Source organism: Haliotis rufescens, unplaced genomic scaffold (genome assembly GCF_023055435.1).
Source record: "Haliotis rufescens isolate VD_foot unplaced genomic scaffold, xgHalRufe1.0.p SCAF_15, whole genome shotgun sequence".
Classification (NCBI taxonomy): domain Eukaryota; kingdom Metazoa; phylum Mollusca; class Gastropoda; order Lepetellida; family Haliotidae; genus Haliotis; species Haliotis rufescens.
In genome coordinates this window covers 4,818,635-4,834,125 of record NW_025963835.1, presented here as the reverse complement: position 1 = coordinate 4,834,125, position 15,491 = coordinate 4,818,635, and the positions used below count along the sequence as shown (strand labels likewise).

The following is a 15,491-nucleotide window of genomic DNA, read 5'->3' as shown; positions in this document are numbered from 1 at the left end:
AAACCAGTGTTTTGTGTTGTGAATATTTCGTATCATCATTGTTTTCCTATTTTAGGTGTGAAGTTGGACTGGGTCGCGAACCGGGCTCAACAGATGTTCACAGAATGATAACTGGCGAGCCGGAGACAGTTATTTTCTTTGGAAGACTATCTCTACAACCAGAAGATAAAGTGTACGCTACAGCAACATGTATAAATAGGGCTGGTCTCTCAGCATCTGCAACATCTGAAGCAGTGGTAATTAGCCCATCCCCACAACTTACAGTTACTGATGGCTCTGAAGAGAAAGACGAAGATTTCCAGACAGGTCTCTCAGCTCTAGAAGGACACTGGCATTACACCAGTGGTTGTCCTGTGGTTAAGACTGAGTGGCAGATTATGACAGTTAGCTGGACTGTTTTCCAAGACTTCACACCAATACCAGAATCCCACGGAATATTCTTCAATGACGAACTGCATCTCACAGCAGGATTTACCTACATCAACGCGATTCGTGTAACTGATGCCATAGGAAGAATTCACATCGCATACTCTGATGGTGTGACTGTTCTCATAGAACCACCACACCCAGGGGCCGTCAGGGATGGGGTGGATAAAGATACAGATTACCAGACGTCTACAGTCGAACTATCAGCCAACTGGGATGCGTTTGGTAAGCCAAATAGTACAGATGCCACTCAGGAGATCGATCGATATGAAGTTGCGATAGGTGATGATGTCAAGAACCCAGCTTCACGATACAACGTCCATTTCTTTGAAACTGCCTTCCTTAATACTTCGTACAGATTCAGAAATCTGAAACTGAAAGCTAAGTTGATAACATATTACGTAACAGTACGTGCATACAGCAAGGCTGGGAGTTTTGAAGAAGCATACTCAGATGGCATTAAGGTTGGATTTGATTTGGACATAACCCCTGGGAGCATTGACTTAAACAAGTACAGTGATAGCAGTGAGGATCTAAAGGTCTCATGGACTGGTTTCTACTCAGATATTGGAATCACAGAGTACACTGTTGGAGTCAGCAAGGATAGTATTACCCTTCCAGTCAATACTACTAACTGTAAGTCACTGATGTCTGCCATTTCCCCATACAATTCATCCTTCAGATCTGTTGGACACGACACTGTAGTGCATATGCACAATCTAAAGCTTCAACAAGGTCATTCTTATTATGTGACAGTCATTGCTCATGACAAGGTTGACTCATGCATTGGTGTGTCCGAAGGTCCTGTGACCATTGATACAACTCCACCTACACAAGGTCATATTTCTGCACTTGGAGGTGAGAGTGCAAAGGTTCTGTACATCAGCAGCAGCGATGAGGTGACCTTACACTGGAGTGGCTTTGAGGACAATGAAAGTGATATTCAAACATACCACATACAGCTGTATTCAGAAATGCCCTGTAAGCACGAATCGAAGAAACTGGTCAAAGTAATGGATGTTCACAATAAAACGCATATTACTCTATACAGTTTGAATCTAACTCTCACTCTAATGTATACGTTTACAATATCTGCCATCAACCGAGCTGGTCTGAATACTACAGCTGCAACACTGCCTATCCTCATCGATGTCTCAAGGCCACAAGCCGGAACTGTGAAAGTTGGTGGAGACTGGCACACATCAAGGACCTTCCAAAGTGAAAATGATAGAGTTGTAGTGCAAACGGCACTGGCCAGAAGCAGGAAAGGGTCAGAATGCAAACGGAGTAAGGAAATATTCCCCAAACCTTCAAATAAGGAACACTGGCAAGTTCTGGTCAGATCAGACATATCAAATTCCTCTGCTCTTGTAGATAAGTATGCACAAGTGGCCCTCACATATGATGAAAATTTAAAAGATGTCATACGTGGAGGGTTAATTCTTGACCTTGAGGATTCACTAACAGAAGGAAATTACACATTCAAGTTATTAAGTGCAAAAGGACAGAATATCATCACTTCCCTACATATTGAATTCTCTGATATATCTGCCTACCAAACTCCAGTCCTGAAGGACATACCAAGACTCGATGATGATGTGTCTGACAAAACCAACACAACTCTCAATGAAACTGAAGAAGAAGTTCAATGCCTTTCATCACCAGGAGTTGCAGTCTTCTTCTATGGCTATGATGATGATATCCATGCTTGGAAAGGACGAATCTGTTTAAGAGATGATAGTAAGCAAACAGAATCCTGGTTTGACTTACCTGGAGATCCATCAGACTATGTTTATGAAATTAGCCTAAGATTCATGAAAGACTTTGAGAATGTGAAGGTAACATGGAGGACAACACTTTTCATCGAAGGTCATCGTAAAGCAGATATTGAAGGTTACACATTTTCTGGAAAACCCAGCATCATCTACCGTGTACACAATCTCAATTATTACAAGCCTCCTGTTGGAGATCCTCTCCATCCATTTTTTACACAGGCTGTACTGAGCTATTTGGCAGTACCTGACACAGTTGACAGAGAATGTTTACATGGCGAACCATTCTATGATGGAGAGAGTGGACTGAAAGAATTATGGGTTGGGATTGGAACAAATAAAAGCTTCATGGACAATGTGCTTCCATTCAAATTGGAATCAACATTTTGTCTACCATGCAAGGATAGCTGTATGGAAGCATGCGATCCAAACTGCTCTGTTTCATCTATTGAAAAACTGTCTGTCCTGTCACTGGAACTTGTGAACCTAACTCTGGATCACAGCGAAAAGTTATCAGATCATAAAAACACAAACTCCTCAAAACTGATGGATTTTAAAGCTCCAACATATTATATCAGTGTGAAGGCTGTGAACTTTGCAAATCAATCAACTGTTGTGACGTCAAATGCTTTCCAAGTTGACATCACTCCACCAGAGTTCCAGTACATGATGTGTGTTGATCCTCAACACTCTCTGGACGAACCTACTGACTTCATAGGCTCTAATAACAGTGTTGGGGCGTTCTGGGAGTGCAGTGAAGATGTCAGTGAGATAGCTGAATACACACTTCAGATTGGCAGAACAAAAGGAGGTCACGATGTTTTGAATGCAACCTCTGTTGGGTTAAAGAGAAAGGTTGGTTTGACACTGGAGCATGCGACCATGGACGATGGCAAAACCTACTATGTCACTGTGACAGCTATAAATTCAGCAGGATTATCTACCCAGACGGTATGCAATGTGACGGTAATGATGGGGGCACCTGCTGTTTCTAGTGTCTACACACAAAGTCTCTTTACCTCAGGGTACACAAAGCATGCCGTGTCACTGACACCCTCACAACACAGTATCGGTATCCGTGTACATGGTGGATATGGCACTCTTTACTATGGTGAGTTTATGTCTTTAACCTGTCGTAATTTTTCCAGTCACAAATATAAATCAAGCTAGGATTTTCAAAGCAAAATCGGTAAAATTGATGTATATGATTGAAACATTATTAAATCAACTTAGAAGAGAACAACATAGCAGAGTGGTTTTACTTTATTACAAATTGTGTTGCTGTTTTAGAATGGACTATTGGCACCGTCCCCGCAACTGATGACGTCTTCCCCATCATCAAAGTGGCAACACAAGCAGATTCCAAAATATCTATTGAACAAGGACATCTGTTGATCGATGGAAAAATTACAAACATATCTCTCAGTGACTACAATACTAACGACACAGATAGCAATACCTCCAAAGCAGATGGGTCTTTCCTGATGCTCGAGCCAGGCAGGTGCTACTATCACAGTCTACATGCTGTGAGCCGTTCCCATGTTGCGGTTGCTGTGTCTACCCAACCAGTCTGCGTTAAACGTCAGTATCATAGTTTTCTCTGTCTATTGGCTAACGATTGTTCCCCTTATAAAAAACATGTATGTTATTTCTTACAGGGAGATGTATTATAGTAGAATTTAAGTAATTTACGTATGTGATCTGTGAATAGGGTAAAAATAGGACATGTCCAAAGCATGAATAATAATCTGAATGACAAATGAATGTGTATCATCTTAAACCATACTGTATGTGCATCGCTATGATTTTAGATACATGTCAATGTTCACAAATACTTACGCACTTCCAGACATTATTTTTTTCCAAAACCTTATCGGCACATGTATATTCGTTTCAGGAAAAGATGACATTCTTGTTGAGCTTGAGGATAATAATAACACCATGAAGTCGGTGGTCATTAATGCATCATCTGGTGGTGGCAATGAAACACTGCACCTGACAATTAAAGGTAGTGTTGGCTCCCTGCAAATATATTATGATTATAATACTAGCATAAAATGTGTAGCAGTTAATTCATTAATTATTTTGGTCAACATATGTGTATATTAGGATTATAAACTTGCACGCATATATGATTGTTACAGTCAACTTTCTTTTTGTCAATAGTTTTGACGTTGACATACAAAATCACAAACTGTGTGAATATTCACTCTGTGGCAGGCTCATTGAAGTAAATCACTTATGCTTCGTGTGAGTAATCAATGTAGGATATAGTATTCCCTAAAATGCTTCTCACATTCCTTATGTGTTTTTATATAGGTTACAACGGAAGCCTCCTCATTGGCACTTTAAACTCAACTGATTTATCCATGATCTATGGAAGTGCAGCGACTGCAGAATATGTTCCTTATATTACTGATCCCCGGGAAACATTGGAAGCTACTTCAAGGCTTCTCCATGGGCGGTATGAAAACTTTCTGTGCAAAGTAACACTCGCAAAACATCAGTGATCGTTATGGCTCAACACGAATCTAATATGAATCATAACAAGATTTTACTTCAATGGTGATTCTGTTTTCAGTGGTAGAGTTGAACATTTTTTTATTTCTTATTGAAATAGGATCATAAGGCCATCGGGACTGTCATTCTATATCTCACCAGCCACTGAAGCATTTGTGGACCCGTTGATGGATTTCACTGTTCATGGTATTTTCCCCAAGGATGCAAACAAGACCATTGCCCTGCTGTCTTGGAATAAAGGTATGACATAACAACGAATACACTTCCAATGCCAATTGAAAACGAATGTCTCCACCTGTGCTATTTTGTATCTAACTGCATCGTTTGGGATTGAATGTGTAAAACGTGATAAGTATATATATATGTGTGTGTGTGTGTCTGCAGATACAGAAAAGTGGGAACTCTCTCCTGAACGCTGTCCGAAAGATCTAGCAAACAACAGTGCAACTGGAAAGGTAACAACTGATGTTTTAAAATCAATAAATTATTATCTTAAACACAAGCTCAATCGCACGATTTGATATTAGTTACTCAAGAAAACTAATTAATTTTGTTTTACTTCAGCTGTGCCTCCAAGGCCAGAGACATGTAATGAATGGAAAAGAATACATCGCTAGTATGCAACCCCAACTGCTGTGTCTGTTTGAAATAGACAAGGAAGTACAGAATACACCACCAGTTGTCATCACACAGAACATAACGTCCGACGAAGACCAGCCACTGATAGAATACATTGATGTCACAGACAAAGAGGATGATCTTATCTCCTTTACACTCACGGGCCAAGGACAACATGGGAATGCATCTATTACCACTGATGGCTATCTTATCTATTCTCCAGAACCTGACTATTGTGGAGAAGATACAGTTATGGTAGAGGCAAAAGAACAGAACGTTCCTCTTGGAGCCAAGACATACAATGTACTACAGGACATCCACATCCAGGTCCTCTGCATTGAAGATCCTCCAGAACTACGATTCATCAGTCCGAATGATGACGTGTATGATGCCGATGTTGATGCCACTGTCAATGTTGAACTTTTGTCTTCGGCAAGTACCTCCACCAGTAAACTCCTTGGGTTCTTTGTTCTATCCGATCGAGACGTTAGCAAACTTGACATTGTATTTGATTCAGCAGCTGCAAAAGAGGTTAACATTGAACTGAAGAACACGACTCAGACAGAGTCTATGAAAGCACTGAGCAAGCTGGGCCACCACAAAGAGAAATCGAATCTGGTGTATGGGGTCTGGGTCATCATGCCTGCAAATTCACAGCATAACAAAACAATCAAATTCCGAGCCAAAGACGACGAGAAGGTCCACAGTAATCTCATATCCTTAGAAATATCGGTCAGAAAGGGTTCATGCCAAGGTCAAGCTTGTAATGCAATCAAAACCCAGGGCCTGAAACGTGATAAAGGTAAGCCACCGCCGTAAATTGAGTAATGCTATAAACTATATGAATTCGAAGTATGTGTTATTTCCTGAAACTTCATGTGTAACTAGGTTGTAAGAAGAAACATATGTATTTAAGTACAATTCCAAAAAAATCCATATGATGTTATGCAATGATGTACAATGTCTTTGATTTGTTATCTACAGCTGAAGTCTTCAGCGACCATCAAGCAGTACACAAGATGCTCACACCGCCTCCTCAGTTGTTCAGGAACGATGTAAGGACATCATATCTTCTCATCTATATTTGACACATTCATCAAATTGTTAGTGTGAATAATTGAAATGGAAGCTATGTGCAAAATTATGTAAATATATCCGTGAAATGTCACGTGATTTGTTGACCAACATGACAAACTAGCCGTCTGTTGGTTATAACTTCGTCCCAAAGGCATACGTCAAATTCGTTGAATGTTTGTCCTCAGAATTCCGAGCACAAACTACTCTGTAGGTTCCTTTCGCATTTTTTGCATTATTACTTAATGTGGAGCTGGTGGGACTATATCATCACTATTGTTTTCAACATTTCATCGTACATTAGGACACTATTCTATGATTGTACGCAGTTTCTCGGAAAAGGATCTTTGCAAAGTGGAGCATCAGGATTGCAGGGGAGGAGTATATCTCTCAGCAGGGACGGAATCTTCTCACTGGCTTTAGATTTTTCTGAGGCCACAGAGCATATTATGATCTTGACAGCATCAGGTTTGAATTGTTTTAATTATAACAATGTTACAATACTTGAAGATGTTGGTAGAAATGTGGCGATGACAATATCACAATATGACCTCAGCAAATTCATCTCAGCATTGAACTTAAGGTCCTTCCTCATGTTTCTTCTAATCCCTTCTGTTGTTTAGGAAAAGTGAACATCTCTGCATCTGACAAAGTCCCTATTGAAGAAATGAACAAGAACGCAGACCGACAAAATAGAGGGAGGTTGGTAAAACTGTTGTGAATTAAAATGCAAATAAACGAATTGCAACTGTTTCCATGGCATTTGCTTCACTTACCAATTGATTTTGTGTGTGTTTGTGTTTACATTCAGTAAATAAAGCGACAAAATCCTTTCCATATCCAATACACGTCTCGCATAAAGCAGAATCGTTTGTACGATTCCGACGATGTCATGAGCATGTGTTTATGAATCACTTTCAAGTTTCGTGACTGGCTGATAAAAGAGTGGGCGGGACTTTTGTTGAATTATTGCACTGAATGATGACACTGGTTTCGTATGGTTGTCTACAATTTGCTTGTCTTTTGTCATTTGCGAAGTTGTTATTGTTTCTTATTTATTACTAAGAATTAACTTTAGCGTTCATTGATGTGTTCATCAGTCAGTCGCATTTTATTTGCAACATAGCAAATATGTTTGACTTTTTTAACTGCTTTTTTGGAATTGTTGCATATGTCTCAAATATTTATCAAGTTTTCATGGGCTCTATGGCGTTTTTATGACCATAATGTTTCTTCCACTGTGTTACAGGTTTGTAGAGCAGCTCGGCACACCGCTAACTGTGAATGTTAAACCCGAAGACCTAAATGGGACGCATGTAGACATTAGAGTTAAATCGGCGCACGACAACACGACCAGCGTCAAACTGTTCTTCAAAGGCAATTGTAAAGTTGCATTTATATTGTTCTTTTGAACATTTCTTCCAAATCACAAAGTGGAAGAGGGGACATTTCCCGAAGAATATTGTTGTATATTAACATTTCACACTCACACTCTTTAACCTCAATAGGTTTCATTGATGGGGTGTCTTGTTTGACATCATGACATCATTAATCACCGTATAAATTAACATGTAATTTATGCAATGAATCTGACGAAATTATAAGACTTATTATCTCAAAAGCATATTTCAAACTGTGGACCGAAACAATATTATTGGGCATTGTGATTAGCAAAACGGTTTAAAGGAGTTCACACATGTGGGCCCGGGAAGATCCTTTTGATACAAATCGATTACCATATTAATTTTCCCTGTCTCTACATTTTGTAACTGCATGGTTAAGTGGGAAGACTTTTTATACCAGGATATGTATGTCTGTCAACTGATTACCCAAACATTAATATTGGACACGTTTCCACTGATGGCAACCATGCATAAGACGGGACATGAATAGATGGGATACATCAAACCTTCTGTATTCACATTGGTTGTTTTTTTCAGATGGTGCATGGCATCCACTGCCTGATGTATGTAAGAGAACTAAGTCGACTGTTCTGACAGAGGACCAGTACCTGGTTTCTGTAAGTGCATCTCAAGCTATAGTACATGGTGAGACACATGCATGCCATTGCGTTATATTGATCGCGGAGGGTAATGTTATATTGATAGTGGATCCAAGTGCGGTAGTAAAGATTTGTGTGGTAGTGGAGGGTAATGTTCTATTGATAGTGGATGCAAGCACGGTAGTAAAGGATTGCGTAATCATGATGGTGGAGGGTAATGTTATATTGATCGTGGATGCACGTGCGGTAGTAAAGGATTGAGTGATCATGATAGTGGAGGGTAATGTTATATTGATAGTGGATGCAAGTGCGGTAGTAAAGGATTGCGTGATCATGATAGTGGAGGGTAATGTTATGTTGATAGTGGATCCAAGTGCGGTAGTAAAGGATTGTGTGGTAGTGGAGGGTAATGTTATATTGATAGTGGATGCAAGTACGGTAGTAAAGGATTGCGTGATCATGATGGTGGAGGGTAATGTTATATTGATCGCGGATGCAAGTGCGGTAGTAAAGGATTGAGTGATCATGATAGTGGAGGGTAATGTTATATTGATAGTGGATGCAAGTGCGGTAGTAAAGGATTGCGCGATCATGATAGTGGAGGGTAATGTTATATTGATCGTGTATGCAAGTGCGGTAGTAAAGGATTGCGTGATAGCGGAGGCTAATGTTATATTGATAGTGGATGCAAGTGCGGTAGTTAAGGATTATGTTATAGTGGAGGCTAATGTTATATTGATAGTGGATGCAAGTACGGTTAGTAAAGGATTGCGTGATAGTGGAGGCTAATGTTATATTGATAGTTGATGCAAGTACGGTAAGTAAAGGAGTGTGTGATAGTGAAGGTAAATGTTATAATGATAGTGGATGCAAGTGCGGTAAGTAAAGGATTGTGTGATAGTGGAGGGTAATGTTATATTGATAGTGGATGCAAGTGCGGTAGTAAAGGATTGTGTTGCCGTGGTAGTGGGGGTAATGTTATATTGATAGTGGTTGCAAGTGCGGTAGTAAAGGACTGTGTGGTCGTGGTAGTGGAGGGTAATGTTATAATGATAGTGGATGCAAGTGCGGTAGTAAAGGATTGTGTTGCCGTGGTAGTGGGGGTAATGTTATATTGATAGTTGATGCAAGTGCGGTAGTAAAGGATTGTGTGGTCGTGGTAGTGGAGGGTAATATTATATTGATAGTGGATGCAAGTGCGGTTGTAAAGGATTGTGTGATCATAGTGGGTAATGTTATATTGAAAGTGGATGCAAGTGCGGTAGTAAAGGATTGTTTGATCATAGTGGGTAATGTTATATTGATAGTGGATGCAGGTGCGGTAGTAAAGGATGGTGTGATAATGGAGGGTAATGTTATATTGAAAGTGGATGCAAGTGCGGTACTAAAGAATTATGTGGTAGTGGAGGGTAATGTTGTATTGATAGTGGATGCAAGAGCGGTAGTAAAGGAGTGTGTGATAGTGGAGGATAATGTTATATTGATAGTGGATGCAAGTGCGGTAGTAAAGAATTGTGTGGTCGTGGAGGGTAATGTTATATTGATAGTGGATGCAAGTACGGTAAGTAAAGGAGTGTGTGATAGTGAAGGGTAATGTTATAATGATAGTGGATGCAAGTGCGGTAAGTAAAGGATTGTGTGATAGTGGAGGGTAATACTATATTGATAATAGATGCAAGAGCGGTAGTAAAGGAGTGTGTGATAGTGGAGGGTAATGTTATATTGATAGTGGATGCAAGTGCGGTAGTAAAGGATTGTGTGGTCGTGGAGGGTAATGTTATATTGATAGTGGATGCAAGTGCGGTAGTAAAGGATTGTGTGATAATGGAGGGTAATGTTATATTGATAGTGGATGCAAGTGCGGTACTAAAGACTTATGTGGTAGTGGAGGGTAATGTTGTATTGATAGTGGATGCAAGAGCGGTAGTAAAGGAGTGTGTGATAGTGGAGGATAATGTTATATTGATAGTGGATGCAAGTGCGGTAGTAAAGAATTGTGTGGTCGTGGAGGGTAATGTTATATTGATAGTGGATGCAAGTACGGTAAGTAAAGGAGTGTTTGATAGTGAAGGGTAATGTTATAATGATAGTGGATGCAAGTGCGGTTGTAAAGGATTGTGTGATCATAGTGGGTAATGTTATATTGATAGTGGATCCAGGTGCGGTAGTAAAGGATTGTGTGATCATAGTGGGTAATGTTATATTGATAGTGGATGCAAGTGCGGTAGTAAAGGATCGTGTGATAATGGAGGGTAATGTTATATTGATAGTGGATGCAAGTGCGGTACTAAAGACTTATGTGGTAGTGGAGGGTAATGTTGTATTGATAGTGGATGCAAGAGCGGTAGTAAAGGAGTGTGTGATAGTGGAGGATAATGTTATATTGATAGTGGATGCAAGTGCGGTAGTAAAGAATTGTGTGGTCGTGGAGGGTAATGTTATATTGATAGTGGATGCAAGTACGGTAAGTAAAGGAGTGTGTGATAGTGGAGGGTAATGTTATAATGATAGTGGATGCAAGTGCGGTAAGTAAAGGATTGTGTGATAGTGGAGGGTAATACTATATTGATAATAGATGCAAGAGCGGTAGTAAAGGAGTGTGTGATAGTGGAGGGTAATGTTATATTGATAGTGGATGCAAGTGCGGTAGTAAAGGATTGTGTGGTCGTGGAGGGTAATGTTATATTGATAGTGGATGCAAGTGCGGTAGTAAAGGATGGTGTGATAATGGATGGTAATGTTATATTGATAGTGGATGCAAGTGCGGTACTAAAGAATTATGTGGTAGTGGAGGGTAATGTTATATTGATAGTGGATGCAAGAGCGGTAGTAAAGGAGTGTGTGATAGTGGAGGATAATGTTATATTGATAGTGGATGCAAGAGCGGTAGTAAAGGAGTGTGTGATAATGGAGGGTAATGTTATATTGATAGTGGATGCAAGTGCGGTACTAAAGAATTATGTGGTAGTGGAGGGTAATGTTGTATTGATAGTGGATGCAAGAGCGGTAGTAAAGGAGTGTGTGATAGTGGAGGATAATGTTATATTGATAGTGGATGCAAGTGCGGTAGTAAAGAATTGTGTGGTCGTGGAGGGTAATGTTATATTGATAGTGGATGCAAGTACGGTAAGTAAAGGAGTGTTTGATAGTGAAGGGTAATGTTATAATGATAGTGGATGCAAGTGCGGTTGTAAAGGATTGTGTGATCATAGTGGGTAATGTTATATTGATAGTGGATCCAAGTGCGGTAGTAAAGGATTGTGTGATCATAGTGGGTAATGTTATTTTGATAGTGGATGCAAGTGCGGTAGTAAAGGATTGCGTGATAGTGGAGGCTAATGTTATATTGATAGTGGATGCAAGTGCGGTAGTAAAGGATTGCGTGATAGTGGAGGCTAATGTTATATTGATAGTTGATGCAAGTACGGTAAGTAAAGGAGTGTGTGATAGTGAAGGTAAATGTTATAATGATAGTGGATGCAAGTGCGGTAAGTAAAGGATTGTGTGATAGTGGAGGGTAATGTTATATTGATAGTGGATGCAAGTGCGGTAGTAAAGGATTGTGTTGCCGTGGTAGTGGGGGTAATGTTATATTGATAGTGGTTGCAAGTGCGGTAGTAAAGGACTGTGTGGTCGTGGTAGTGGAGGGTAATGTTATATTGATAGTGGATGCAAGTGCGGTAGTAAAGGATTGTGTTGCCGTGGTAGTGGGGGTAATGTTATATTGATAGTTGATGCAAGTGCGGTAGTAAAGGATTGTGTGGTCGTGGTAGTGGAGGGTAATATTATATTGATAGTGGATGCAAGTGCGGTTGTAAAGGATTGTGTGATCATAGTGGGTAATGTTATATTGAAAGTGGATGCAAGTGCGGTAGTAAAGGATTGTTTGATCATAGTGGGTAATGTTATATTGATAGTGGATGCAAGTGCGGTAGTAAAGGATGGTGTGATAATGGAGGGTAATGTTATATTGAAAGTGGATGCAAGTGCGGTACTAAAGAATAATGTGGTAGTGGAGGGTAATGTTGTATTGATAGTGGATGCAAGAGCGGTAGTAAAGGAGTGTGTGATAGTGGAGGATAATGTTATATTGATAGTGGATGCAAGTGCGGTAGTAAAGAATTGTGTGGTCGTGGAGGGTAATGTTATATTGATAGTGGATGCAAGTACGGTAAGTAAAGGAGTGTGTGATAGTGAAGGGTAATGTTATAATGATAGTGGATGCAAGTGCGGTAAGTAAAGGATTGTGTGATAGTGGAGGGTAATACTATATTGATAATAGATGCAAGAGCGGTAGTAAAGGAGTGTGTGATAGTGGAGGGTAATGTTATATTGATAGTGGATGCAAGTGCGGTAGTAAAGGATTGTGTGGTCGTGGAGGGTAATGTTATATTGATAGTGGATGCAAGTGCGGTAGTAAAGGAGTGTGTGATAGTGGAGGATAATGTTATATTGATAGTGGATGCAAGTGCGGTAGTAAAGAATTGTGTGGTCGTGGAGGGTAATGTTATATTGATAGTGGATGCAAGTACGGTAAGTAAAGGAGTGTTTGATAGTGAAGGGTAATGTTATAATGATAGTGGATGCAAGTGCGGTTGTAAAGGATTGTGTGATCATAGTGGGTAATGTTATATTGATAGTGGATCCAAGTGCGGTAGTAAAGGATTGTGTGATCATAGTGGGTAATGTTATTTTGATAGTGGATGCAAGTGCGGTAGTAAAGGATGGTGTGATAATGGAGGGTAATGTTATATTGATCGTGGATGCAAGTGCGGTACTAAAGAATTATGTGGTAGTGGAGGGTAATGTTGTATTGATAGTGGATGCAAGTGCGGTAGTAAAGGAGTGTGTGATAGTGGAGGGTAATGTTATATTGATAGTGGATGCAAGTACGGTAGTAAAGGATTGTGTGATAGTGGAGGGTAATGTTATATTGATAATAATATGATATTGATAGTGGATGCAAGTGCGGTAGTAAAGGATTGTGTGATAGGGGAGGGTAATTTTACATTGATAGTGGATGCAAGTGCGGTAGTAAAGGATTGTGTTGCCGTGGTAGTGGGGGTAAAGATATATTGATAGTGGATGCAAGTGCGGTAGTAAAGGATTGTGTTGCCGTGGTAGTGGGGGTAATGTTATATTGATAGTGGATGCAAGTGCGGTACTAAAGGATTATGTGGTAGTGGAGGGTAATGTTATATTGATAGTGGATGCAAGTGCGGTAGTAAAGGATTGTGTGATCGTGGAGGATAATGTTTTATTGATAGTGGATGCAAGTGTGGTACTAAAAATTATGTGGTAGTGGAGGGTAATGTTGTATTGATAGTGGATGCAAGTGCGGTACTAAAGGATTATGTGGTAGAGGAGGGTAATGTTATATTGATAGTGGATGCAAGAGCGGTAGTAAAGGATTGTGTGAGCGTGGAGGATTATGTTTTATGGATAGTGGATGCAAGTGTGGCAAGGATTGTGTGGCCGTGTGTGTGTGTGTGGGGGGGGGGGGGTGTAATGTAATAATCTTAGAGGCTCGTGTGATGTTGTTGATAGAGGGCGTTGTGAAAGTTAAGGTAAGTGTGTTATTGATGACAGAGGATAGTTGGATGTTGAAAGCGTACAGCAATTTTGACGGTGGGTAGTGCTTCAGTATTTTCGGCAGTACAGTTTTAATTGAAAGCAAATATATATTGTCGAGACTGATATTGATAGAAGGCAGAACATATAACCATTAGACGTAGGCGTAAACGTTCCTTCATTTCATTAATGAGTATATTGATTTGTTTTGTTTCAGTTATGTCCAGTTCTCTTTGATAAGATGAACCTTACCAAGTCTAACAATGGAGACGTGTCGATTTACCTGGCAATATTTGCCTTGAAGAACACTCCCGTCAACACCCCACCCCTTCTGGAGGACGTTGTAATCTATGTTCAGGAGAGTCATTCACTAAATCACCAAATCAAGGCAAAAGATGCTGAGGGGGATAAATACACATTTAGTATGACGAAACAACCAACACATGGCTACGGTGACCTCGATGCCACAGGAAACCTATTCTATTCTCCAACGCCTCACTATAGTGGTCTGGATCACATCGAGATTGAGCTTGCGGAAGTCCCTGTAGAAGGGTTCAAACCAAAAGCTCAAAGATATACAGTCACCATCACTGTTACTGCAGTGAACGACCCGCCCATCATCTATTACCTTCCTCCAGACAGTGGTATGTTCCGGGTAGAAAATCATGACCTAGTGGAACTCGACATTACGAGACCAATCCCCTACCAAACAACTGTCGTTGACCTCGGCAACGTCGTCGCAGCTGACTGGGATGAGGATGATGACTTCACTTACCAGATTATACACCTGAATAAGACGGATCACTACTTTGGTGTACAGTCAACCACTTTACCTGATTCGATCTGGACCACCAAGCTCTATGACATCAACCGGCTTCCACAAAAGAAGGCCTCCAAAATAACGTTGCACTTACCATCAGAGTTCAAGGGTACCTTGATGTACAAGGTAATTGTCAAGGACATGGCAGGGGCACAGGTTGGGCTGGATCTGAACGCCAAGGTTTCCTACAACTTCTGTCAGGCTGGAAGTGCGTGTATTGATCACGTCAGCGCCAAACGCATTGCCTAAAGAATTCGACATCCTGTTCACAGAACGCTTTGCTATACCGTATCTATACTTTTAATTATGCATTGTGTTATTACAGCAAAATTCATAATGTGTTACACAAATACAGAAGCATACATAACATAGTCTACTTGAGTATGATCGATGTTCAGGAAGGTATTATATTGCCATGACTTATTGTAAATAATTTGAATAAAGGCTTTTTGTGCATCTCAAAAACGCGTTTATTCAAATGTTAATTCATCTTTGTACTAATCGTTAGAGGTTGGTAACTCACTGTCGCATTAGCATGTGGCTGTGGGCCTAGACAACACAAGGATGTTGGGTACAATCCCGACATAAACACAATCGTAAAGAGGCCTCGTTGAAAGAATCTTATGATTGTGTTTCTCCGAAGACACTTGTCGGTATACCTCAAACCAATGGTATTCTATACCTGAGA

The 15,491-nt window shown here is 40.2% G+C and overlaps 1 protein-coding gene across 1 annotated transcript in view; it reads left to right on the top strand.

Annotated features, from left to right (window-relative positions):
- The window catches only part of LOC124134971, a 41,815-nt gene extending 26,547 nt beyond the window's left edge, over nt 1–15,268 (top strand). Inside the window, exons 40-52 of the mRNA XM_046500098.2 lie at nt 56–3,309; nt 3,489–3,779; nt 4,096–4,206; nt 4,518–4,662; nt 4,819–4,958; nt 5,103–5,173; nt 5,283–6,138; nt 6,321–6,391; nt 6,740–6,878; nt 7,034–7,112; nt 7,660–7,793; nt 8,351–8,430; nt 14,201–15,268. Coding sequence (XP_046356054.2) covers nt 56–3,309; nt 3,489–3,779; nt 4,096–4,206; nt 4,518–4,662; nt 4,819–4,958; nt 5,103–5,173; nt 5,283–6,138; nt 6,321–6,391; nt 6,740–6,878; nt 7,034–7,112; nt 7,660–7,793; nt 8,351–8,430; nt 14,201–15,052 — 6,223 coding nt within the window. The 3' untranslated portion in view covers nt 15,053–15,268. The remainder of the gene's footprint in view (nt 1–55; nt 3,310–3,488; nt 3,780–4,095; nt 4,207–4,517; nt 4,663–4,818; nt 4,959–5,102; nt 5,174–5,282; nt 6,139–6,320; nt 6,392–6,739; nt 6,879–7,033; nt 7,113–7,659; nt 7,794–8,350; nt 8,431–14,200) is intronic.
- Nucleotides 15,269–15,491: the final 223 nt, after the last annotated feature.